Source organism: Nilaparvata lugens, chromosome 10, assembly GCF_014356525.2.
Source record: "Nilaparvata lugens isolate BPH chromosome 10, ASM1435652v1, whole genome shotgun sequence".
Taxonomy (NCBI): domain Eukaryota; kingdom Metazoa; phylum Arthropoda; class Insecta; order Hemiptera; family Delphacidae; genus Nilaparvata; species Nilaparvata lugens.
Genome location: NC_052513.1, coordinates 40940614 through 40967938, shown reverse-complemented (window position 1 = coordinate 40967938; position 27325 = coordinate 40940614). Strand labels below are relative to the sequence as shown.

At 34.1% G+C, this 27325-nt stretch overlaps 1 protein-coding gene across 1 annotated transcript; it reads right to left on the bottom strand.

Annotated features, from left to right (window-relative positions):
- Positions 1 to 1996: 1996 nt before the first annotated feature.
- Positions 1997 to 26440, bottom strand: LOC111050571 (ketosamine-3-kinase). Its single transcript, XM_039436870.1, has 7 exons — positions 26073 to 26440; positions 19764 to 19905; positions 16102 to 16295; positions 11275 to 11328; positions 9796 to 9937; positions 7111 to 7285; positions 1997 to 5374 (listed from the first exon to the last, which is right to left on the bottom strand). Exons 1-7 carry the CDS (start codon positions 26256 to 26258, stop codon positions 5302 to 5304), a joined length of 966 nt encoding a protein of 321 aa, XP_039292804.1. The 5' UTR covers positions 26259 to 26440; the 3' UTR covers positions 1997 to 5301.
- Positions 26441 to 27325: the final 885 nt, after the last annotated feature.

Below are 27325 nucleotides of genomic sequence, written 5' to 3'. Positions count from 1 at the left end.
AAACTGTCATAATCGGTACGTTTTTTTCTCTCCATATAGGCTACCCTGTCATTCATGATAATAAAATAATCTTCATCACTAATTCATAATTGATTTTAAAAGTCACTATGGAAAGTTTGAGAACAGTCTTTCTCTTTTCGTGCTGTAGGAAGAATGGAATGTTCCACAGAGGCTGCCTGCAACGAATGGCTTGTAGTTTCGGCAGTTACACATTCAAGTGTAAAAAACAGTATAAAGAGGAATTGGATGTAGAGTTCCACAGAGGCTGCCTGCAACGAATGGCTTGTAGTTTCGGCAGTTACACACTCAAGTGTAAAAAACAGTATAAAGAGGAATTGGATGTAGAGTTCCACAGAGGCTGCCTGCAACGAATGGCTTGTAGTTTCGGCAGTTACACATTCAAGTGTAAAAAACAGTATAAAGAGGAATTGGATGTAGAGAAGAAAATAGGAAGGCTCCAAATGATTTGTGGAAGTATCAGTAGGACATTTTGGGGATCAAAGCTCAATAAATTGTTTTATGCCTTACATTATAAGCGATTGTTTTAGGTTAACGACACGTCCAATAGTAAACTTCTATCCGATATTAGAAAAAACTAGCATAAACTAGTAAACTTGTTTTGGGTTAACTGCAATTGTTTTGGGTTACCGACACGTCCAATAGTAAACTTGTTTTGGGTTACCGACACGTCCAATAGTAAACTTCTATTCAATATTACAAAAAACTAGTATAAACTAGTAAACTTGTTTTGGGTTAACTGCAATTGTTTTGGGTTACCGACGCGTCTAATAGTAAACTTCTATCCAATATTAGAAAAAAACTAGTAGACTTCAATCCAATATTAGAACAAAAAACCCCATTGCTACAAATCAACCCAACAATACTAGAAAAACCCTATTATGAAACAATTCAAATTTATTTTAAAATCAAAGTCCTTGGAATTCTGCATACCCGTTATCAACAGTAGCGCCAGTAAAACCGTTTTATCTCAGAAGATTTTTGCGACCACAGTATTTATTAGTATTATAATACATATTTTGACCCATTTTGATACAGTCATTATCTCAGACATCCATACTCAGGCATTGTTGCACAAAAGCCTGTTAAATTCTAATCATGATTAAATGCCGCTGGAACCAATCAAAAGGTTGCTTTGAAACAAGGAGAAAGCATCTTAGATTGGTTCGCTTGACATCCAATCACGATAACAGGCGTTTGTGCAACCGACCCAAGTCTAATTAATTTAAAAAATGTTAAATTCATCATGCAACTGTAACTTTTTGCAGTGCATTTGCACTGAATCACCATTTCACATAAATACAGTCTGCTAGTCGTCATTACAGTGTCGAACACTGAAGAGAGTGTACAGTCGTATTATAGAGATAAAAACTTGATGAAGTGTATCAAAAAAGAGATGTTTTGAATAGGGAAGAAACATTCAATTAATTTAATAACAATTCAAGTGAATTAAGTACTATTGAAATAATAAATCAATAAATATTGTTAAATCGATAAAATTTAAGTTCATGCAATTCGAAGGACTGTGCAGTCTGCAGCAACAGGAAAGTGCCAGGTGGAAGGAGAGAGACTGTATTTTTCTACAAGACATGTAGCCGAAAACCTGGGCTCCATCCTGGTGAATGCTTCGAGAAGTATCATTCAATGGAGAAATAAAAATAAGGTAATCATCAAAAATATTACTTACATTAATAGCACGTTAAATTAGATTAACACTGCATGCTGTAGAAGAATGACAGAATTGAATAAGATAGGATGAAACTGTAATGTATGCGCACGCCAAGTGTAGTGCTGTGGTTAAATGCGAGTGGGCAGGGAATCCAGTTGTAGTAAAATCTGAATGGGAGAGGAATCTAGCAATGTCGGGGCTCTCCCGCCACACGAGCGCTAAGGGTTAAAGGAAAGTACCCAATAAGATCGAAGATTGTGATAGACAACAAGGTGTATTGCAGCAGGTATCTCAGTTCACATATCTGGGTTGTGAAATCAGTTACAGTATAAAGAAATGGTGGTTAGTGATGCATTTGTGATTATAAAATTGAATTGTCCACAATCAGTAAACTGTCATAATCGGTACGTTTTTTTCTCTCCATATAGGCTACCCTGTCATTCATGATAATAAAATAATCTTCATCACTAATTCATAATTGATTTTAAAAGTCACTATGGAAAGTTTGAGAACAGTCTTTCTCTTTTCGTGCTGTAGGAAGAATGGAATGTTCCACAGAGGCTGCCTGCAACGAATGGCTTGTAGTTTCGGCAGTTACACACCCAAGTGTAAAAAACAGTATAAAGAGGAATTGGATGTAGAGTTCCACAGAGGCTGCCTGCAACGAATGGCTTGTAGTTTCGGCAGTTACACACTCAAGTGTAAAAAACAGTATAAAGAGGAATTGGATGTAGAGTTCCACAGAGGCTGCCTGCAACGAATGGCTTGTAGTTTCGGCAGTTACACACTCAAGTGTAAAAAACAGTATAAAGAGGAATTGGATGTAGAGAAGAAAATAGGAAGGTTCCAAATGATTTGTGGAAGTATCAGTAGGACATTTTGGGAATCAAAGCTCAATTGTTTTATGCCTTACATTATAAGCGATTGTTTTAGGTTAACGACACGTCCAATAGTAAACTTCTATCCGATATTAGAAAAAAACTAGTAAACTTGTTTTGGGTTAACTGCAATTGTTTTGGGTTACCGACACGTCCAATAGTAAACTTGTTTTGGGTTACCGACACGTCCAATAGTAAACTTCTATTCAATATTACAAAAAACTAGTATAAACTAGTAAACTTGTTTTGGGTTAACTGCAATTGTTTTGGGTTACCGACGCGTCTAATAGTAAACTTCTATCCAATATTAGAAAAAAACTAGTAGACTTCAATCCAATATTAGAACAAAAAACCCCATTGCTACAAACAACCCAACAATACTAGAAAAACCCTATTATGATACAATTCAAATTTATTTTAAAATCAAATTCCTTGGAATTCTGCATAACCGTTATCAACAGTAGCGCCAGTAAAACCGTTTTATCTCAGAAGATTTTTGCGACCACAGTATTTATTAGTATTATAATACATATTTTGACCCATTTTGATACAGTCATTATCTCAGACATCCATACTCAGACATTGTTGCACAAAAGCCTGTTAAATTCTAATCATGATTAAATGCCGCTGGAACCAATCAAAAGGTTGCTTTGAAACAAGGAGAAAGCTTCTTAGATTGGTTCGCTTGAAATCCAATCACGATAACAGGCGTTTGTGCAACCGACCCAAGTCTAATTAATTTAAAAAATGTTAAATTCATCATGCAACTGTAACTTTTTGCAGTGCATTTGCACTGAATCACCATTTCACATAAATACAGTCTGCTAGTCGTCATTACAGTGTCGAACACTGAAGAGAGTGTACAGTCGTATTATAGAGATAAAAACTTGATGAAGTGTATCAAAAAAGAGATGTTTTGAATAGGGGAAGAAACATTCAATTAATTTAATAACAATTCAAGTGAATTAAGTACTATTGAAATAATAAATCAATAAATATTGTTAAATCGATAAAATTTAAGTTCATAAATTCAATCAAAATAATCAATATCTGGTTATCCAATCAATCAAAAAAATAGTTTAATATTTCTTGCAATATCGATAGCTGATTGGTCAGATCACTCTAATCTACACTTATTGAACAATTTCCTTAAGCTTATTTTCTTTTTTCGGGTTGTTTTAATAACTTATATAATAGGGAGATCATTTTCAAGATACCACATTGTAACATCTTCTATGGCAAATTGTCAACGACAGCATTGTAAAATACCATCTTCAACTCTATGGTTCTCTAAGGTTGAACTCACACGTAAGTGGTGTATGGCACGGTTTTTTGTCACTTCCACACCACTTTTATATAAACATTTATGGTCCAATGCAAAAAGAAGGAAGTGACGCCACGTCTCTAACACTATGACGCCATGTCTCTAACACTATGACGTCATAAGTGGCGTCACGTCTTTTCTGTTTGCATTGAACCACAAGGTGGGCCGTCCACTGGAACCGCTTTCGTCCGAACTAGCATCTGCCGAAAACTACCGAACTAGTCCGAACGATCCCCCAACAAAGAAAGCTATAGATGCTCGTACATTGCAACCGTTTCATACGTCCGTGAACGGCCGTCTCCGGCCGATCAATTTTTCGATCCGAATTGAATGGGATTTTCCGGCTCTATCCGGACAAAGTCGAGCTGAGACAACATCATCCTAACCTCAAAATTGTCTCACAGACTTGTCTGTTTTTGTTTTTTGAACTTGTTTTGTTTTATAAAGTTTTAACTATGGACAATGAAAAGTTGAAAAGTTTGGTTTAAGAGCATGTTCCATTGTGGGATATGCGAGACAAAATATATCATCGTCGTGATGTTCAAAGGAATCTGTGGACAAAGATTGCTGAACAAATAGGATCTGAAGTTAAGATTATTATAATGAATAACTAATTTAGTGGATATTTGTTTATTCAGTTTTCAAAATCTCAATATAACCATTGTTTATGAAAAATTTTGGTGGCTATGATAGTAGTTAATTCAATAATTGGCAACCAGCCTACTACTGAACTAGACTGACGTAAACGGTTCCAATGGACGACCATATTCGGCCGAATTAACGTTCGGCAGATTCGTCCGATCCAACGGACGAACAGATCGGTTGAATACGGCTCCAGTGGACGGTTACCCTAAATGTTTGTATGAGAATTAAAAAAGTCCGCACCACATCCGTGCCACTTATATGCGAATTCGGCCTTACATTATCATTATAGTATTATCAAACATAAAAATATTAAAGCTATAACAGTAACGTGAATATTCGAAAATATTCAACAGTAATTGACAATTAAAATAGTAAAGCTATAAGACTAGCTACATACACATCGATTTTTTTATCGTAAAATATTTTGCCGTCCTTATAAAATCTATTAGATTAAATTATGTTTGTCAAGTTCTGTTTAATCTGATAGAATTCATTCATAAAGACGACAAAGTATAGTATGAACAAAAATCGATGTGTGTGTGTGCAGGGCTTAACAGTAACGTGAATATTCAAAAATATTACGTCAATTAGAGATTTCATTGTAACTAAAAAAGTAAAGCTATAACAGTAGCGTAAATATTCGAAAATATTCACCAGAGATGGACTAAGATAGAATATCTACCAATCGTGAACCACTTGTAGGAATGTCGTATGATGCATCACAGTAGACTTGTGCAGGCATTGAAGTAGCAGCCGGAGTCCAGGATCTAGACAGGAATCTTGAGTAGACTGCGCATGACAGATAGACTAGTCCCTTTGTAACCACCTCCAAAATGATTCCTGAAACAAGAAACACATTTTTATTCATGTTTCTAAGTCAGAAATACAATACAGACAATGATTGGTTGTACAAATCGACATCAATTGATACAGATATAAAACATAGCCTGAAATACGAATAGACAAGTTGCAATATGAATACGATACAATAGTAACTATACGATACGATAGTTTTAATACGAATACAGATACAAGTTGCACAGATCGACATTAACATAACTAACTAAAGCAAAACATAATTTTAATCTATTTTTGAAGGGCTAGGCTACTTGATAGTGTACTAACATTTTTATTCATGTTTCTAAGTCAGAAATACAAATACAGACAATGATTGGTTGTACAAATCGACATCAATTGATACAGATATAAAACATAGCCTGAAATACGAATAGACAAGTTGCAATATGAATACGATACAATAGTAACTATACGATACGATAGTTTTAATACGAATACAGATACAAGTTGCACAGATCGACATTAACATAACTAACTAAAGCAAAACATAATTTTAATCTATTTTTGAAGGGCTAGGCTACTTGATAGTGTACTGACTAGTAGCCTTTTATTTATTATAAAAAATATTTCAACCTCAAGACATTATAATCGAAAAACAGAATTTTCATTCAAATGACAGTAAGCAGACTGGTTCATCTTTATAAATGTAGGTTTCCTTATTCACGTTTCCAAATCAGTGGATTTCATAGGAGTGCGCACTTGTCACGTTTCCTTTTCCACCGCCTTCTAGAATGAATAACTGATTTAAAAAACACGTTTCCTTTTTCACCGCCTTCTAGGACGAATGGACTGTTTTGAGAAAATCATTCCGGTTCATCTCATCAAATATTTATTAATAGTTCGCCTCCATGGTGCACATTGGGTAACGCTAAATGAACTAGCATATAATGGCAGTCAGAAACTCAAGTTCTCCTGACCAAAAACTACACAACATCTTGAAGAAAATATTAATAGTTAATACTTGTTAATAATGATCAATGATACATTGAATATACCATATTCATCAAAAAATGTATTCACATTTCCATGATTGAAAATAAATTTTCATAATTGAAATCAAATAGTGTCCTGAGGCTTCGCTAGCCTTGATTATGGGTTTGAATCCTGAGGCATGAATATTAGAATACTTTATCTCATCACCTATGCACAAGCCAAAGCTTACGTGAAAATCATCATCCAGCAAAAACAGGGCTTGAAATTTCAAGTTATTCAATGGTGGGCCGCCTGAAATACCAATCAAAGTCAATGAGGGAATAGCAAAAAACGTGATCAGATACATTTGAATAAACCACTTGATATTGTCAAAGCCACTAATTTACTGAAACAGTTTGAGATACTAGTTTCCGTTGTTACACCATTATCAATCAAGTGTCAGTAAACTGTTTACTCAGTTTACTAGAGATTGATAATGGTGTACCAACCGAAGCTAGTATCTTAAATTGTTTCATAATTTCTATGGGAATTCAAGATACTAGTTTCCGTTGTTACACAAGTATCATCAAACTGTTCAGTGTCAGTAGACTGTTTACTATCCAAGTTTACTGGAGAGTGATACTATGGTATCAACACAGTATCATCTCAACTTGATACACAACACCCTAATTTGATACAAAACTTCCAAACTTTGAATGAATTCTACAAACCATGGGATAGATATCTTATATGCTATTATGCTTAAGAAGATTCTTATGCTATCTTTTTTCAATAGTAATACTTACCAGTGGTTAAGATAATGGTATAAAGTATAAAGCTTATGCCTGGCTTCAAATCCAGGCGCCCTTGGTATACGCTTGTGGTAAGCGTCATAGAAGTTCTTATTGAATCCATCAAACATCCCAGCAATTGCCAGGTCGTATTCATGATGCCCATAGAAAGTGGCCGGATCAAAAATAACTGCAACACGTCAATAATACGTTACTTAATTGGAGCAACAATAATGTTGAGTTAATTAATTAATTAATTTATTTATTAGATAGAGCGAACAATACAATAGTCGGAAAAGAAAAAACAGGCTATTGCCCAAAACTTTTTCAATTTCCTGATTTTGTCACAAATCGTCCAAATATTATGAAGGTTATGTTCACTTCAATTTCAACACCAAATCTTCAATCTGAAACTATGAATCAGAATAAAACAAAGAATTTCAAATTTAGATACAGTAGATTGATAATGAAACTTCCGTTAAAACAAAAACCAAACTTCAAATATTCACAAAATATAGAATAGAACCACTTAAATTTTGAGCTCGAAAATATCACTTTCACCATGAAAGTTAAACATAAAAGTTAATCTTAATTATATTTGATAACAGTAGACTAATTGAATATATCTGGTCTGAGTAAGATAGATAAATATTATACCGAGTGATTCAAAAAGGACTTTACAACTAAAAATTCATATAAATCTTATTAAACAAGGTACAGAGCTGGTTTTGGTATTGCTTTAAAGGAAAACACTCCACGTTTTTTAACCTCAAACTAAAGATGTTCTATGTGACTTCCGTTGATTATCCTGCAGACATCCCATCGATAGTCGATTTCTTCCCAGACTCGCACAAGCATTTCAGGTGTAACTTGCTCAACATCAGTGCTTATCCTTGCTCTAAGTTTAGGTAGAGTGGCTGGCAAAGGAGGTAAATACACCATATCTTTTATGATCCCCCACAAGAAAAAATCCAGCGGTGTTAGGTCTGGGGAACGAGGGTGCCATGCAATTGGTGCATTACGGCCAATCCACTGATTTGGAAAGCGGTCATCAACGTCGAGCGCTTAGCTCTAGGGACAAACTAATTCCGCTAGATCGCTCCAGCTGTACTATTCACTTGCTGCCCGAGCATAGCAGGCGTAAAACCGTGCTTTAAAGGTACACATACCAGCGGCTATTATTGTGTCTATAAAAGAAGTGTAAGCATCAACTTTATTCATCAAGAACAGCGCTACAAATTGCTATGAATTTGAAGTCTATGGAACGAGCATTGAATGTGAAAAAGGAGTTTAAAATGCATAAATATTCAATTTTTTTAGATTTACAAGAACAAAGTTGACGTAATTTATGCTATATTGAAGAGGAGACTTGCATATTTTTCTCAAATTTTTCTGACTAGTAGTTTTTGTAGGGTATGTGTACCATCTGCCTCAGAAAATGACTTTTGAAGCCCTATTGTTAGCTAACAGAAGCTGATAAAAATATTTCAATTGCATAGATTATGTCCTAAGAACCTGTCCAATAGATTAGAGAAAGAAAAAATATTTGTTTGAAAAAAAATTATTGAATGCACAACCTTATCAACATGCCAAGAAGCAGTTTAGCAAGGATTCAGAGGAGTTATCCTTTCATTGCCTTCAAGATGTTTAATAAGCTGCCAGAGTGGGTCAAGGATAGTGGAAGTGATAGACAGTTCCGTGCAGTTTTGAAATCACTCTTGGTGGAGCATCCATTCTATAGCCTGAGTGAATTTCTTGATAGTGAGATGACATTTTGAAACTTTTTTTTTGTGACATGTTTTTTAAACCCTGACACAGTCTATCCAGCAGCGCTGGTCAATGACCTAGAATAAAACTAAAACTAAACTAAACTAAAACTTAAGAAAATCCCGGATGTCAGTCGGATAGTGTGGTGGTGCGCCATCCTGCATAAAGAAAACATTTCGTTCTCGGTCATCCTCATCGATCTGTGGTATCAAAAATGTTTGCAACATATCAAGGTACCCTATGCCGTTCTTCAAACCAAAACACAGCTAGCACGCTCGGGTCCAGTGAAGGTAGCCATCTTTGACGTAACTGCCGCTAGCGCTTGTGCGGCGCGACAAAACACTAGCGGAATATGCTAGTGAAAACGTGAGTGTTTTCCTTTGAAACAACGCCAAAACCAGCTCTGTACCTTGTTTAATAAGATTTATATGAATTTTCAAAGTTGTAAAGTCATATTTGAATCACCCGGTATAATATTTAAATATAGCCTAATTAAATTTTGGAATCAAATCAAATTCAAAATCAACTGAAACACATAGCCTGTAAGAAGTTAGGTAGGCTAATTACAGCGATTCAATTTCCACTACTTGAGCAATTACATAGGATTATGAGGATGTTCTTCGGTTTCAGTCGAGTTTCCTTTCCACGAATCACCATCAATAAATCATAACTTAGATGATCAAAATCGGTCATCTCAGAATAGATTTTGAGATGATTGTTTCCCTAACAACATTAACTGCAACACGCAAATAAAGTCAAGTAATTAGAGCGATTCCCTTTCGACTACTTGACCAATTACATAGGATTATGAGGTTTCAGCCGTTTCCTCTCCACAAATCACCATCAATAAATCATAACTTAGATGATCAAAATCGGTCATCTCAAAATAGATTTTGAAATGATTATTATCTCAAAAATATTGACTAGTTTTACCTGGATGTTCCTTAGTTTCAGCCGCATTTCCTTTCCACAAATCGCCATGAAGTAATGAAGGACGAATTTCAAGATCTTTGAAAAACCTCGGCAGGACAATTTGCAGTCTCGACCACAGCTCGTTCGCTTCTCTGTCACCTTTCTGAAATTACAAACATAAAATATTATTAATGATACACTTTCTGATTATATTCTGATCTAATATTCTAAACACCTTTATGAAATCGATCAGACAAAATTAATAATCTGATTAACTTGGATTGCATCACTTTCCAATCCATTTTAGAACTAATTCTTGAAGGTTATCAATATTGAAGATGATGAAGAACTTCAACCACAGCTGTTAAGCTACTAAGGGACGGTTTCCGAGCTCGGGATTTAGCCAAGTCCTAGACTTTAAACAGCTGGAGTCAGAAAATTGGCTTTCCAAAACGGGGCGTAGTCGCAGTCATTGTCATAGTCACGTTTGAATTAAATTTCGAAAAACTAGAAAATTGAACAGAAAATAAAATAAAGAGAAAATACTGTAAAGTTTCAGCTATTTTGAATTATTTAGAAATGTCTAATTTCGTCAAGGAAAAACGTTTCCAATTATAGAAATGAGAAAATAGAAACTGCGGCTACTTTTGTAGAAACCGCGGTTACGCCCCGTTTTGGAAAACCAATTTTCTGACTCCAGCTGTTTAAAGTCTAGGACTTAGCTAAATCCCGAGCTCGGAAACCGGCCATTTCTTTTTCTTTCCATCATGATACTGTTTCTATATAAAACATTTTATAAAACATGTCAGTGTTGTAAATAAATTTCAATTTCGATGCTCACGTGTTAAAATTTATGAGATGAATGAAATAAATTTAGTCTGATAAACTGAAAATATATAACCATTTTTCAACATGTATAAGTTATTTGATGTATTCTGACATTATTTGATAATAAAAAAAGTTGAACAGTTTTGTACAGAAAACTGAACTTTATTCTTGAAAGACAAATGTAACCTATGACCATTTTGATAGTGTTACTGTTTGTAAAATTAGGGAGAGCAGACAGTTTTGTGATAAGCCTGTATCTCCTGACTCTCTATCAGTCATAGCTACGTTTATGATTTTATTGAATAATTAATAGAAATAATTATCCGAAACTAGACGTGACTTAATGGAGAAGTCTATCAAATTATCTGTGCGCTTATACGGTTCTGTCTAAGGTGACACCCGCTCCACATTAATTAGGTTAATAATTATATATTAATACTAGGTTATTACTCAAATATTTATAGATTGAAAACGAAAGACTGGAAACATTGTTTTCAATCTATAAATATTCGAGTCACAAAAATTCTAGTAAAATCCAGTGAACTACCAGCAAGCTTGAGTGATTCTTTATCTTACTGAGCTGTGTGTTTTTGTTTTTTTTATTAATTCTGATTGTAAATATTGTGAGTTTGATTAAATAAAATTTGAATTTGAATTTTTGAATTTGATTACCTCTTTCGCTAATAGTCGTATCTGGTAATCCAAACGGTTCCTTGCATAGAAAGACTGAAACAATGAGAGAATAGACTCGATCAAATCAATGCTATGTCACCTGGTCATATGGGACATATATATGAATCACATATTTATCTCATATTGATCAGGATTTTAGAGTTTTAATTTAGAAAAGTTTAATGAACAGTGTTTTGTCTTTGAACATTTTTTGTCATCGACAGAAAGATTGTTTATTTCATTTGTTGTCAAAATTATTGTAGCTTCTCTTTTTGTTTTTCATAACAAACGTGCCGCTTGTGCGAGTGATAAAAATATGTATTTGAAATGGCTTCCATGTTTGGCATTGACTGAGTTATATTTAATATACAAAATTTTACTTTTGTGTCGGTGGTGTGTGAGCTCGTTCGTTAGGACTGTGAGTAAAGTCCGGCTGTACTGGTGAAGGGGATAGATTTTGTTCTTGTTTAATAATACAGTTTTCCTGTCACAGTTCGGGCAGTTTAAAGAGAATTGTATTATTAAATAGGAAGGGATCTGAACCCACTTCATTAGATCAGTTATTTTGATTTTTAATTAATAATTAACGTCGCGTTCAACCAGTGGATGCCAAATTGGGAAGCCATTTTCATAAAGGTAGGTGACTACTGAGTCATTGTTTTAAATTTTTCATAACCACAACAAATGAATCTTCACTAGCAGCAAAGCGAGTAGCCCTTGAAATATTCATCTGTTTATTATTATTCCGTAATTTCTAATTATAATTCTAATTTTGTACAAATAATTTATTGTTTGTTTAAATATCAAAATCCTGTACGATCTTTTCTTGTTTTTTATTTTCCCACCCTTACATATTCAGTGAAGGCACATCTTGCTCACATATTTGGTGGAGGCTTCTCCCGCCTTCCATATCGTGCTTACATATTTGGTGGAGGCTCAAGGGTTTTTAATCCAGCTTTTAAAATTTGGACTTTTCCGGTTACCTCATTGAAGATTCAATTTTTGTGTTTGCATTTTTCATAATTAAATATATGTTTTTATTTCAGTGAAATTATGGGTGAAATAGTTGAGTTTAAACCTTGCGGGGCTGTAGAAACAGTTAGGATGAATTTCGAGGATTTATTGAATTGGAATATTGTGGAACAATAATTGATTACTAATAATGGATTTCAACGGATGGAGAATGATAATTATAATTGAACAGATTTTGAGATTCACGATATTGGAAGATTTACGATTATTGATTTGAGATTTTGAATTGCAAAAGCTATGGTAATTGAAGATTTTGTACGATTGCAAGATTTATTATCAATTCTTATTAGAAAGAATTAGATATTTATGATGAGATGAGAAATTAATGATTATTAAGATATGATTGAATAGGATAAAATTTATTATTACTGAAGAGATATTTGAGATATGGAGAATTTATGATTATTGAAACCAGATTAATTGGAAATTTATTATTTATTATTGAATAGAATTGGATTGGAACAGATTAACAATGGAAAAACTTAGACCGTTACTATTACCGAAATTTTTTGATGGAAAAGATGAAGAATTTGACATTGATGATTTTTTCAACTATTTTGAAAAGGTTGCCTTGGCCAACGACTGGGATGAAAAGGATAATTTATTATACTTGCGGTTTTGTTTGAAAGGAAGTGCTGAGAAATATTTTGACGTTATTGAGAATGATTTGACTCGACAGGACAATTTTGAATATATGCCAGTGAAAGAAAAATTGGTTAATTTCTATCGATCTCCTCTCAAATTGTGGAAACTAGAAAAGGAATTAGATACTTGTAGCATGGAATTTGAAGAAGATGGTAGAGATTTTGTAGCACGAGTCTTATCCCTATGTAGAAAAGTAGATTCGAATATGCGTGAATCTCGGATTATCAGGATAATTTTAAGAGGTTTGTCTTCAAATATATTTGAGAGAATTATAATGTTATCAAATAGTACTATTGTAGAATTGTATAAAAATATTGAGAAATATGAATTATCATGTCAGTATTTGAATGAGTGGAAATTTGGACAGGTGCAAGTAATTAATGATAATATGGAACCAGAATTTGAAGAACTATTGGAAATCGGAAATGAGTTTGAAATTGAGATTTGTTTAGAGAATGCTATTATCTCTGATGATTTTGATTCTTGTAATTATTATGTTTCAAATGAAGTGGATGTATATTATCATGTTAGTAACTTCGAGATTGAAAATGGGTTGGATGAAGTTCTTATTTGTAATGATTGTGATTTGAATGAGGAAGATATAATTTACAAAGAGGATAAAGATATGGAAATGATTAAGGAAGAGTTATCAGATTTATCGGAAAGTGATTTGGATTTCTCTTTTACAATTGATAACAGGCCGTTTGAAAATTGTGTGAACTCTGGTATGCGTAATGATTGTGAATCTAGAGGAGTCAAGATGCATCAGAATGTTAGTCTCGTGAATAATAGGACTAATAGAAAAAGAAGACGTAAGAAATGTAAAGTTTGTGGTAAACATAATCATTTTACACGGAATTGTTTTTACGACGATAATTATGCTTATCGGGTTTATAAAAGGATGCATAGAATTTGTGAAAAAGAAGGCTATGATATTAGAGTGTGTTCTTTTGATGGCAGAAAGTTTTCGGACAATGCTAGACGTAAGAAAGCATATTTTACTGATAGGACACAAGAGTTTAGTACTAGGCATACTGATGAAAATGTTTTAGACGGGGGTCAATCAAATAATGATATGTCAAGAAATGAATTAGGAAGTTGTATAGTCACTGGATCAGGTTCTACTTTGGAAGGTGTTAGGCACAATGGAATATATGTTAGAAGAAAATATTCTAATACGGATGATAAGAAGTAATCAATCTTCAATAAACACGAAATTGATCTTGGAGATAATAAAATGAATTGTAGCCAGAAATGTGAATCAGCAAATAATGGTGTTAAACGAAAAATTTCGGACTCGTGTTCAGAATTGGAAAATATTAAATGCGATAGTAAGACTTTGTTAACAATATGAATGAATCAATTATCGATAAACAAGAACCAGGAGTCAACTCAAAAACATGTAGTCATGTAGTAGATTTGCCCAGTACTTAGTTTAGTTATACCATAGAAAAAGAATAGCGTAAGTAGATATCCTATGGTATAGGGCGTTTATGTCGCAACTTTTACTGTTAACTGAAGCCGATTATTGTCGATTTGTACTGTTTTGTTAGGGTGAGAATGTAAGAACGGCACAATATGAGAAACTACCAGCGTCAAACAGCTTCACAGGAAAGAACTACATGAACTATCGGCTTGAGATAACAGTAAAAGTTGCGACATAAACGCCCTATACCATGGGATATCTACTTATACTATTGTTTATCTATGGTTATACACACATCTATTCTTGGACGTACGATTTTTTGCCATCCTTATAAACTGTATTAGATTCAACAGATTATGTATGTCAATTTCCGTTTAATCTGAAAGAATTCATAAGGACGACAGAACCCTGAAAGTACAAAAATCGATGTGTGTGTGTAACTACTGGCTTTACTCCAATAATATCACCATTACAAATATTATTTATTCAATTTTCAAAAACGCAATTCAACTTTGGATTATGTTCCTCCATGAACTCGATGATGAAATATCACCATTACAAATATTATTTCATTTTCAAAAAAACAATTCAACTTTGGATTATGTTCCTCTTACACATATAGCCTACGCATCAAATGTGTATAATCATAACAGTATAATCATACTGTTATACTGAAAACACCAGGTACTTGGTATACTAGAATTAATAAAAACAATATAGAAACATGAAGTACCCTTTTATTAAAACAGTTTAAGAATGTTATTAAAACTGTTCTTAGTGAGAATTTGTGTGTATTTTTGGCTTCAAAATTCATAAAATAACTTAATACAATGTGCAGTGATAATTAAGTGTAATATTTAACTATAATTTGGTGTTTTAATTTTTCTAAATTTAAAATTTGCATCTCATATTTATTTTTGGACGAAAGTTGACCTTGAACTTCTTACAGAACAAACATAACCTATTTTTTGGACATGTAATCAAAATTTGGGAATGGAATAGTTTTGGGCCATGCCTGTTGTTCCTTCCCAATCATATGTATATGATTTGTTATTGTATCCACGTATAAATAAATAAACATTGAAACATTTCAACAAAAAACGTTACCAGAATATCTTGAAGGAGATTAGCTTTTGATGTTAACATTTTTGATACACCAACCCCAACAGCCATTAGCCGTTTTCACACCGATATCTCGCCGACACGACTTACAGACAGGATTTACTCTGATGGACAGTATAAGAGAAGGCTGTGGTTTATAACTGCGCGAGGTCTACTGTTCACAGAACTACTAGTTCTAGGAAAGAACTGGCTTGTACACGTACGGTATCGGAAATTCATGTATGACGCATCATCACGTTTGAGCTATTGAACTGATTAACTTGAAATTTTGCATATAGATTCTTCATCTACCGAGGATGGTTATAGGCCTATTTCAAATTCTTCGAGATTCTAGTAGGTCGAGTTTTATTCTGATAGGTCGACAGGATTTATTCTGATGGACAGTATAAGAGAAGGCTGTGGTTTATAACTGCGCGAGGTCTACTGTTCACAGAACTACTAGTGATGTTTTAATAGAAGGGTACTACAAGTTTTATATTGTTTTTATCTAGCCCATAAAAGTGAAGTGATTTTTTGGTATACTGAAAGCACCAAGAACTTGGAGTAGCAGAATAAGAAATGGTTCTTGTTAAAACTGAAATCTTGATGAAGTGAATACTCACGACCCAATCGTCACACCACGAGTTCTCCTGCGCTATATAGCCACAGCAGGTGGTCGTGTGGAATCCAAACTCCTTGACGTATTCGAGCGTGGACCCAGAGTCGTCCTTGGGAGGAGGTTTGTTACGGAGTTGCTCGTTGTACAGATGTAGCTTGGCTAGCTCCTCGCCGAGGCGTTGGTGGTACCGTCTCAGGCCTATAATCGATCAACCAATCAACATTTCATTCAGAAAATACATTTAAATGTACATAAAAGCGCCAATAGAAAAATTCTCTACAACTCGCTGAGGAATTGGTGGTATCAGTTTAATTTTCGTCATATAACACTACAGAATCAAGCAAACCTTGGTAAATTATCGTCTAAAATCAATCAGAATTTCATTCAAAACATATATAAGAAAATGTAGGCTACATGAATAATAATAATTTTTCTGATTAACAATGAATTGCAACCAGAGGAGTTTATTGACAATGCGCCATAAAATCCAAAGAAAAATACGCTATGATAGAAGTATGACCAAGTTTTATAATGAGGGATTTTCGGTTTATGTGTGTTCAGGCTCTTGAAGAGTTTTGCAAAACTGATTACAGCAAGTGTAATATCCTTAATATTAGGCCAAGTTTTATAAGGTTCGTGCCAAACAAAGCTTATAATTTTTACAAAAGATAAAATGCTGTACCTTACAACAGTTTGTTAATGCGGGACTTTCGCTTTATGTGTGTTTAGGTCATTAAAGAATTCTGCAAAACTGATTACAGCAAGTGTAATATCCTTAATATTGAGTCAAATCTTATAAGGACCGTGTCAAACTAAGCTTACAAAATTTCACAATAGATTTAAAGCTGTACCGTACAACAGTTTATTATTTCGCAAAACTGATCACAGCAAGTGTATCCTAAATATTAGGTGAAGTTTTATAAGGTTTGTGCTAGACTAAGCTTATAAATTTTACAATAAATTTAAAGCTGTGCAACAGTTTGTTGAAGATGGACATTTGCTTTATGTGTGTTCAAGCCGTAAAAGTGTTCTGCAAATCTGATTACAGCAAGTGCATCCTTAATATTAGGTCAAGTCTTAAAAGGTTCGTGCCAAACTAAGCTTACAAATTTTACAATAGATTCAAGGGTAACCGTCCACTGGAACCGTATTCAACCGATCCGTTCGTCCGTTGGATCGGACGAATCTGCCAGCCGTTAATTCGGCCGAATATGGTCGTTCATTGGAACCGTTTACGTCAGTCTAGTTGCCAATAATATTGAATTAACTACTATCATAGCCACTATAAACAATGATTAGGCTCTCTTTCCTGTATAGGGCTACTTGTAATATAAATATAAAGAAAATAAAAATCTCAGTACCCTTTTTTTAAATATTTTATCACAACATGTTTCGGTCATTTATGCCAAGTTCTTGAAAATGGCATAAATGACCGAAACATGTTGTGATAAAATATTTAAAAAAAGAGTACTGAGATTTTTATTTTCTTTATATTTAATGATTAGGCTATATTGAGATTTTAAAAATTGAATAAACAAATATCCACTAAATTAGTTAATCATAACAATAATTTTACCTTCATCAAATATCCACTAAATTATTTATTCATTATTAAGCAATCTTTGTTCATAGATTCCTTTGAACATCACGACGATGATATCTTTTGTCTCGCATATCCCACAATGGAACATGCTATTGAACCAAACTCTATCAACTTTTCATTGTTCATAGTTAAAACTTTATAAAACAGAACAAGTTTAAAAACAAAAACAGACAAGACTGTGAAACAATTTTGAGGTTAGGATGATGTTGTCTCAGCTCAACTTCGGATTAGATTTCTTTATGTATGTTTAGTGATGTAAAATGCCTGGGCATTTATAAGTCGGGGCAAATGCCTGATATAAATGCCCGGGCAAATGCCCAAAACCCATAAATGCCCAGGCATTTTGGGCATTTATCTCTTTTAAAGACAAATTAATAATGTTTTAGCCATTGTATGTACATAGATGCATTATATATTTATATATAATAACACAAATGAAAACAGTAAAATATAAATTGAAAAACAATAAAAAACTTACATTTTGTGAGCTGGAAACAGCTTTCACAGTTTCATAGGATCACAGTTTTGGTTGACAAAAGCTTGCACAGTGGCCGAAATATTCCAGCTCACAAAATGTAAGTTTCTTAGTGTTTTACACTATATTTTACTGTATTTATTTGTGTTATTATTGACTGATAGTGACTTTTGTGCTTTTTTATATATTTTTATATATGTACTTTTTTTAGTAGTTTATGCAACGGTTGTATAATGAGAGCCTTTAAACCACGAGTGAGATGTAAGTTAGAGCACGAGCAAGCGTAGCGCAGCGAGTGCTCTAAATATCTCACGAGTGGTTTAAAGGCCTAATACAACCGTTGCATACACTATTTTATCTACAAAAATACAATCAAAGATCACAGCACAATGGCTGCTCAGACCCCCCCCCTCGACTATCAACCGCACTCAATACTCACTGTTCACACCATATGAAACTCCTACAGCAGTCTGCAGTCCTAACTCAATCCTTCAAATGTTTTATTCAAGCTAGATATACACCATTGCCATTAAGTGTTATTGACAATTGCACAGGATAATTAAATTATTATTAACAATACTTGGGTATTGTTTTTTTAACATTTTTTTATCAAACATATTATAGGCCTACACATCAACAATTAAGGCATATTCATAGAAATTAAAGTACCCTTTGCTTTTAGAATTATTTTATTTAAGCACTTAATTTTAAATGCCCTCAGAACAACTGCAAATTAAGGCATTTTTATTTCATCCAAAAAATGTACGTTTAATTAATAGTTTATATTATGTTTTAGAAGCTCTAGTAACAATAAAAAATAGTAAAAAGTAAAAAAAGACACTTTTCCATAAATGCCCACATTTTGGGCATTTAAAACTGCTTTGGGCAAATACCCGGGCAAATGCCCATTTATAAATGTCCTGCCCACTGGGCATTTGCCCAACCCACATCACTATGTATGTTACAATATTTACTGGCTTATACACTAATTTACATAAAATTTCGGTAATGCTAATTATCAAAGAATTTTACAACGTATAAAGAATTAATCAATGAGAATAAGGATTAAATGCAAATAGAATAACGATAATATAAAATTGTAATGTAACTTCATAAATCGGCGGTGTTTCAACAAATAATTGTCGATTCTCTAAGAAGGATATAGAGCGGATATCGTCCGGATAGAGCCGGAAAGTCCCATTCAATTCGGATTAAAAACTTTATCGGCCGGAGATGGCCGTACACTGACGTATGAACCTGTTGCAATGGACGAGCATCTATAGCTTTTTTTGTTGGGAGATCGTTCGGTAGTTTTCGGCCGATGCTAGTTCGGACGAAATCGGTTCCAGTGGACGGCCCACCTTAAGCTGAACAACATTTTATTAATGAGGGACTTTCGCTTTATGTGTGTTCAAGCCCTAAAAGTGTTCTGCAAATCTTATTACATCCAGTATATCCTTAATATTAGGTCAAGTCTTATAAGGTTTGCGCCAAACTAAGCTTATAAATTTCACAATAGATTTAAAGCTGTAGCATAATTATTCGAACAAGTGGAACTTTATGAACATTTTTCAAATAAAAGAATTACCTTTCATCTCGAGGTACTCCATGACAATACAGGCGCCTCCGTCAGGGTTGTCCAACACAACTACTGGCTCAGGAACTGTGACAGTTCTTGTGGCCGCTATTGCTTTCAAGCCTTCTAACTCTCCGTCAAACATAACTCGAGCCTGCAAACAAAGGTTAGGTACAATTTTATTATTATTTTACAAAGGCGACTTTCTAGAAGTATTTTAAGCCTAGGTGATGATGATGATGGGATGAATGATGATACAATGAAGGTAGAGTAAGGAATGAATAAAAATAATAGGTTATGCTATCCACTTGAATTGATTTGAGTCCACTTTTCAGTCCAGAAATAAAATATAATATATTTTCATATAATAAATATAAAATATATAGCCTACTACAATTATAATAGAATTCAAACAACCTCCGACTTGAAGAATATGTAGAGCAGAGATGGAGACCCAGTTCAGCAAATTAGAGTAATAAATTGTGTCACAGGAAGAAGCGCGTTTACCAAGTTGACAATCAGGCTCAATCTTTGCAGTCATAGATGAAAGATAGCATAGAAAGATATTCCATGGTATAGGTAGTTTATGTTCCAATTTTCAAGCCGATTACTGTCCACGACTGTTGATTATTACTGTGTTGTTGGGATGAGAGTGTAAAGAGGGCACATCATGAGAGACTACAAGCGTCATATAGCCTCACAAAAAAAAATAGGCTACTATAGTTGGTGTAAAATAAGTTGAGACTTGGCCCTTCATCCGAAGAAATTACAGGGTTGCCAAATCGTGTAAAATTACAACTTTCTCAAATTTCCAATACAACGTCAGAATTGGAGTCATCCCCGATATTCTAGTAATACTAAAGAAGCTTCAGGGTTGAAGGATTAAAAGGAAATTTAACTTTTACGATAAAATTATAAACATTGCATAGATTTGTTTTTCTTCTGAATATCACTTCTCTCAGAATCATGAGGCGTCGAAATGCATAATAATTTTATATCAAATTGTAATGAAAAACCTCTGCATTCTAGGCTTTATTGATCAGTAATGAATTCATAACAGATTCAAAATTAGAATAAATAGTTCAACATCTGATAACAGAAACATAAGAAGAAAAACACTAGTCATATGATGATTCAATATCATCACATTCTTCCCGTCTTTAGGAATTCAATGAATAGTCTTTCAAATAAGAAGGCATTTTGCGCTCTCTATAAGATCTTCGCAGGGTGCCATCAGGAGGCTCTTCTTCATCACTGAGGGGGAATCCTGTATTTGTTTCATCTTGATTTTCATGATAATTTTCTTGATTGTTCTCAGGCTCTGCGTGATCACTAAGGCTTGATCCTGCATTTGTATCATCTTGATTTTTATCGTTATCTTCTTGAATGCTCTCTTCTCCTCGAGGGGCAAGGTTTTTCAATGATACAGTTGTCTCTCTTCCATCACTAAGCCGTACCTTGGCATATTGTGGGTTGATTTGAAGAATATCCACCTCCTCGACCAATGGATCGAATTTACTTCTTCGTATAGGTACTTTCATTAGGACTTTGTTTGAAGGGGCAAGCCAGGTTGGAAGTGCTATACCATTAGATGATTGTCTGTAGTGTCGGAACATCCTATCATGTGGCGTCTCATTAGTAGCCGTGCACAATAGGGATCGAATAGAATGTAGAGAGTCTGGGAGAACAGATTCCCAATCAGATACATCCAAATTTCTATGCTTCAATGTAAGAGACACTGTGCGCCAAATTGTACCATTTTCTCGTTCGATTTGGCCATTTCCTGGTGCGTTATAAGGTGATGACATGGAAGTGGCTACTCCTCGATTATGAAGGAATTCCTGCAGCTCTCTGGATTTGAAAGAGGTTCCATTGTCAGTATGTACATAAGAAGGTAAACCAAATGTGGTAAACAAGTTCACAAGGCACTGAATTACAGTTGATGAATTCATATTCGGACAAGGGTATGCAAACGGAAACCTAGAGTACTCATCAATTATTGTCAACAAATATTTGTTTTTAGTTTTTGATGGAAGAGGACCCTTGAAGTCCATGCTTAATCTTTCAAATGGATGTGTCGCCTTTATGAGAGTAGATTTCAATTTCTTGAAAAATTGAGGTTTTATGGCATTACATGTTTGACATGAAGAAGTCATTTTTCTGACATCCTCAACTGAATAGGGTAAATTATGAGTTCTTACCCAATGAATCATTCTGGTCACTCCAGGGTGACACAAGTCACAGTGTAGGGAGTGTAATTTATCGGTTTGAGTTGCATTACACACTCTGGAAAGTGCATCTGCTACTTGGTTGTCCTTTCCTGGTCTGTAAATTATTTCGTAATTGTAGCATGACATCTCCAATCGCCATCGTTGTATTTTTTCATTTTTTATTTTATTTTGATGAGTCATATCAAACATGAATGATACAGAGCGCTGGTCAGTGATAATTTTGAAGAATCTTCCAAGTAAGAAATGTCTCCACTTTTTAAGAGCACACACAATAGCAAAAGCCTCTTTTTCAATGGATGAATGTTTACGCTCACTATCATTCAGCTTCTGAGAAAAGAATGCTACTGGACGTCCACACTGTGATAGGACAGCTGAAATTGAAAAATCAGATGCGTCTGTTTCAACCACAAAAGGTTCAAAGTCGTCAATTGTACTAACTACTGCCTTAGAAATCTCAGTTTTGAGTTGATTGAAGTCAGCTATAGCTTCAGAAGTCAAAGGAAAGGTCTTTGCTGTAAGAAGCCGTTTAGCTTTATCTGAATAATTGGATATCCATTTGGAATAGTGTGCAAACATTCCAATTGTTCGCTCAAGAGCCTTTCTATTATCTGGGGGTGGAAGATTGAGCAATGGTTTCAGACGTTCAGGGTCAGGAGAAATTGTCCCATTTTCAATTTTATAGCCAAGCAAGCTTATTGAAGTAAGTGAATATTTGCTTTTTTCTGTATTGATTGTAAAATTATATTTTTGTACTGCATCTAAGAATTTTTTGAGATTCAAATCATGTTCCTTCTGATTCTTACCACATATTGTCACATCATCCAGGTATGCATACGTTTTTTCAAGTTTTTCATTATTAATAACATTATCAATGACTCGCTGAAAAGTGGGTACACCATCTGTCAGACCAAAAGCAAGCCTTCGAAATTGATACAAACGGCCACATGCCTCAAATGCAGTGAAAGGTCGATCTTTTTCTCGTAGGGGTACCTGGTGGTAAGCGCTTTTCAAGTCAATAGTGGTGAATACAGAGTTTTTTGAGACCTTAGAAACAATATCTTCAAGACTAGGGAGGGGATATGCGTCAAGATGTGTGTATCGGTTAATAGTTTGAGAATAGTCTATTACCATTCGCTTTTTGTGATTTTCGTTCTTCACTACAAATGCTTGAGCTCTCCAGGGAGACCTGCTTTCTTCAATAATTCCATCAGCTAGCAGTTTCTCAATTTCTTTCTCCATGAAACTAGTGTCTTCAAGAGAATGCTTTCGGGATTTAGTAATTATAGGTTTAATGTCTTTAGTTAAAAACTCAAAAAGTGGTGGAGGTTCTATCTTTGCTGGAGCCAGATAATTGATAGTCAATGGGGGTTTAGTTCCTCCAAATGAAACTCTAAGTTCAGAGTGTTGATTAAGTAAGTCATGTCCTACAATAACATTAGCACACAAATCAGGCAATACACTGAATTTTGTTTTGGGGTAATGTTGACCTAAAATTCTAAATGAGCTACACAATAAAAGGAAATGTTCTTTCTTAGTGATGTTGAAGCCATGGACACTGCACCAGTTGTAGGGTACATTTCAAGTCCACATTTTTTAGCAAAACAGTGTGAAATAAATGTCTCAGAGCTTCCTGTATCTATCAAAGCAGAAGTAGGAATGTTGTTTACCTGAGCTTGTACTGTAGCATTTTCAAGAACAGTAGAGGCTGCAATAAGCGCCGAAGATGAAGAAGTTTTAGTAGATTTGCAGACATTTTTCCAATGACCTATTTTCTGGCATTTTTCGCATGAGTCATTTAGTGCAGGGCACTGCTGACGTGTTTTATGTCGCTGACGACCACAAAATAACATTTTTGAAAACTTGAGCTTCCAGTTTTTACAGCTGACAAATTTGTTTCTTTACATGATTTTCTGAAGAATTATTTGAAGTGGCATTAAGAGTTATTTCAGAAGAGTAAGAAGCTGATTGATTTCTGGCAGATTCCAAGGCACGTGCTTTTTCAATAGCTTCATCAAGAGTTAGCTTGTCAAACTCCAAAAGTCTCAGTCTTATCTGATGAGAGCTGAGGCCCCGGATAAATGAATCACGAATGTATGTTTTCCTATGAGTTTCAGAATCAACATCTGCAAACCCACAATTCTTACTCAGTTGTTGTAAAGCTTGGTTATATTGGTCAATTGTCTCATCTGAAGACTGTTTTCTAGTTGCCAATTTATGTCTAGCGAATATTTCATTTATTGGTTTTACATATGCAGATTTTAGTGCGTCAATAGCCGAAGTATATGAATTTTTGTCGGCAATTGTTTGATAAACAGAATGAGATAGAAAGTTGGTAAGCAACCGCAACTTACTTTCATCATCGATGTCTTCTTCGTCAAAAGATGCGATGAAATTCTCAAAAGTCTTTAGCCAGAAGTTCCATTCTTGTAGAGCTGTTGGAGAATTCGGATCACCATCAAACTTGTCTGGTTTCAAAAATTTGTCCATCGTAACGCGAATTTTCAGTTTTCGTTTCCAGAAAAGATTTGAAGATTATACATTTGTTGTTGAATAGAAATTGTGAAATAGAGAATAGAAATTGATTGACTCGTATTTGATAAGATGAATTGATTTGATGATTTTAGATTACTGATCAATAAATTGTAATGAAAAACCTCTGCATTCTAGGCTTTATTGATCAGTAATGAATTCATAACAGATTCAAAATTAGAATAAATAGTTCAACATCTGATAACAGAAACATAAGAAGAAAAACACTAGTCATATGATGATTCAATATCATCACACAAATTAACGGGGAGAATGTCTCCTTTCTATAGGTGTCTGGATAATTTTTATCCGACTTATAGCTATTTTTTAATTAATGATTATGTTCCTCAATGTCGAGCAGAAAACATGAAATTTACGACATGCTAGAAACTTTTTTGTTTCAAAAGATAAGTAGGTGGTGAAAGCGAAAAAGTTTCTCACAAATAATTTAAATCATTTTTCCAATTGTCAATTTTACAAATTTTTGTAAATCGCAATTTTGGCAACCCTGTAATTTCTTCGGATGGAAGGCCAAGTCTGAACTTATTTTACACAAACTATAGGACTATTAGCTTGAGTTAACATCGAAAATGTTATAATCATTTACAACATAAATGATAAAAAAGGCAAAAAAATAAAATAATAGGCTAATGGAAAATAAATATAGCTTAGGCTACTAGGACTATTGGCTTGAATAATGGGCTAATGGAAAATAAATATAGCTTAGGCTACTAGGACTATTGTCTTGAGTTATAACCTAATGTAATTATCATTAAATTGTAACATTTTTAATGTTATAACCATTTATCATTCGTTTATAAACAGTTAATATTACATCAGATGCCGGTATCAGCTATCCTCTATAGCTAGGCAGTGAATCGGCAATACTGTTCTTATATCTTTCCCTACTGCCATTAAAAGATGTACCTTACGATAGTTACTGAAATGATTAGGCTATGCCAGAAAACACTTGTAAAGCGTAGGCTACCGTGCTTGATCATGTCTTCACCGAGCATTAAGTTAGAATGAAAATGTTTACTAGCCTACTAGGCCTATAATTTAGTAGACTACCTAATACTTTTGTATTTATATAACATTCCCAAATGAATTTTCCGATTACTTGAATAATTATTACATACTGTATAAATTCCCAATAAATAGCCTTTGATTTAATTATTAAAATAACTTAGCAAATGATTCACCATTGCAAATTCAAGCTAACCATGAGCTGAGCTTTTATAGGAATAAGTAATTATTATGACTTGAGAAATGAGAAACTAGCCTTGCGGTTAGTTTAACTTTATACTAAGATTGAGCAATTGACTGTTGAGAAAAATAAAGATAATTTATTTGTGGCCCAAAGCGATAACTTTGAAAACACGTGGTGGATTAAATAGTAAAAGAAGAAAAGAAATTATTGGTCCTGTATGAAAAAATAAATTGAAATACCTGAAACAAAAACAAATTGCATCATAAGTTACATTATAAAATGAATTGTAAATGGGCGTGAGTCGAGTTTACTGCGAATATACCGCAAGGCAAAATCTTGTTTTATACTCACTTTTGACTTTTTGTTTCTCTTGACAAAAACAGTTCGAGAATCCGTGATGTAAGCTTCTCCTTGATTAATACATCCACCGCCACTTTGTCCAGTTCTTGTTAAAGTTTTTGTATTTAAAGAACTTTTTAATAATTCCTCCATTCTCACGTTAGGTTCAAACATACATGGCGAATGTGACTTGAGCATTGGATTGATTCTACTATACCTTGACGCGTTTGAATCTGAAAGTATGCAAGTTACTGGAAAGTAACCAGCATGTAATCAATCTATTATCTAGACTTGAGATAAAGTTACTTCAACAATACAATCTCAAACATGAAAGAGCAAAGGAGTCGGATTTCTAGAACGCAACAATGAAAAATCCAACAATGCAATGCAACTGCAAAATGAAGTTCAAAAACCCCTTAGAGCGTTCATAGTAGGTAATAGAGTGCACAAGATGTAACCGGAAAAATTGAATCAACAGGGAGCGCTGGTGTTCTAATGAACTTCATTCGGTGAGCATACTATCTAGACATCATACTTTGTAGAGGATAAAAATTGCTCAAAGTGGGATTAGCCGTTTTTTGAGATCACCGAAGGGTGTACTATAGTGAGGTCGACGTTATAAAGGCAAAATTTGAATAGCAATGGCCAATGATATTGTTATTCTTCTCTATCATTCAACAAAGCGGATAGAGCTATCTCTTTCTCGCTTGCTCTATTGCCAGGTCGTCTTTTAACAATGTTAAATTATCAATTGATTAACAAAATATTTCATCTTAATTATGAAGTTATTGAAAAATATAATTTTGCTCAATAAAATTAAGGCTAATTGATTATTGACCGAGCGAAGTAAGGTCTAAGATTCAAGTCGACGTTTTTGCATTTATCTTTATATTCCACATTTAGGGTAAAACGCAGCAATAGATTTTCATGAAATTTTACAGGTATGTTCCTTTTTAAATTGCGCGTTGACGTATATACAAGGGTTTTTTGGAAATTTTGCATTTCAACGATAATATAAAAGGAAAAGGAGCCTCCTTCATATGCCAATATTGGAATAAAAATCTGACTATAGAGTAATTTATTCACCATGAATCAGTTGTCGAGTGGATTATAAATTGCATGCAATGACGCATGCAATTCAATAACTCAATGTAACTTGGTAAAAATTAGCTGCTGTGTGGTATATTAATTGCATGCATCATTGAATGCAATGTTGGAATTATAGTGATTATTCATTTCAGAGTGATTCATCAAAACTTGATGAC

What these genes read in the sequence shown, in the direction of transcription:
- LOC111050571 (XM_039436870.1), bottom strand. Translation starts at nt 26,258, where the DNA reads ATGCTCAAGTCACATTCGCCATGTATGTTTGAACCTAACGTGAGAATG. An exon ending in AGAGAAACAAAAAGTCAAAA is followed by an intron (nt 19,906 to 26,072) that starts GTGAGTATAAAA and finishes CTTTGTTTGCAG; the next exon opens with GCTCGAGTTATGTTTGACGG. An exon ending in TGAAACTAAGGAACATCCAG is followed by an intron (nt 7,286 to 9,795) that starts GTAAAACTAGTC and finishes GACGTGTTGCAG; the next exon opens with TTATTTTTGATCCGGCCACT.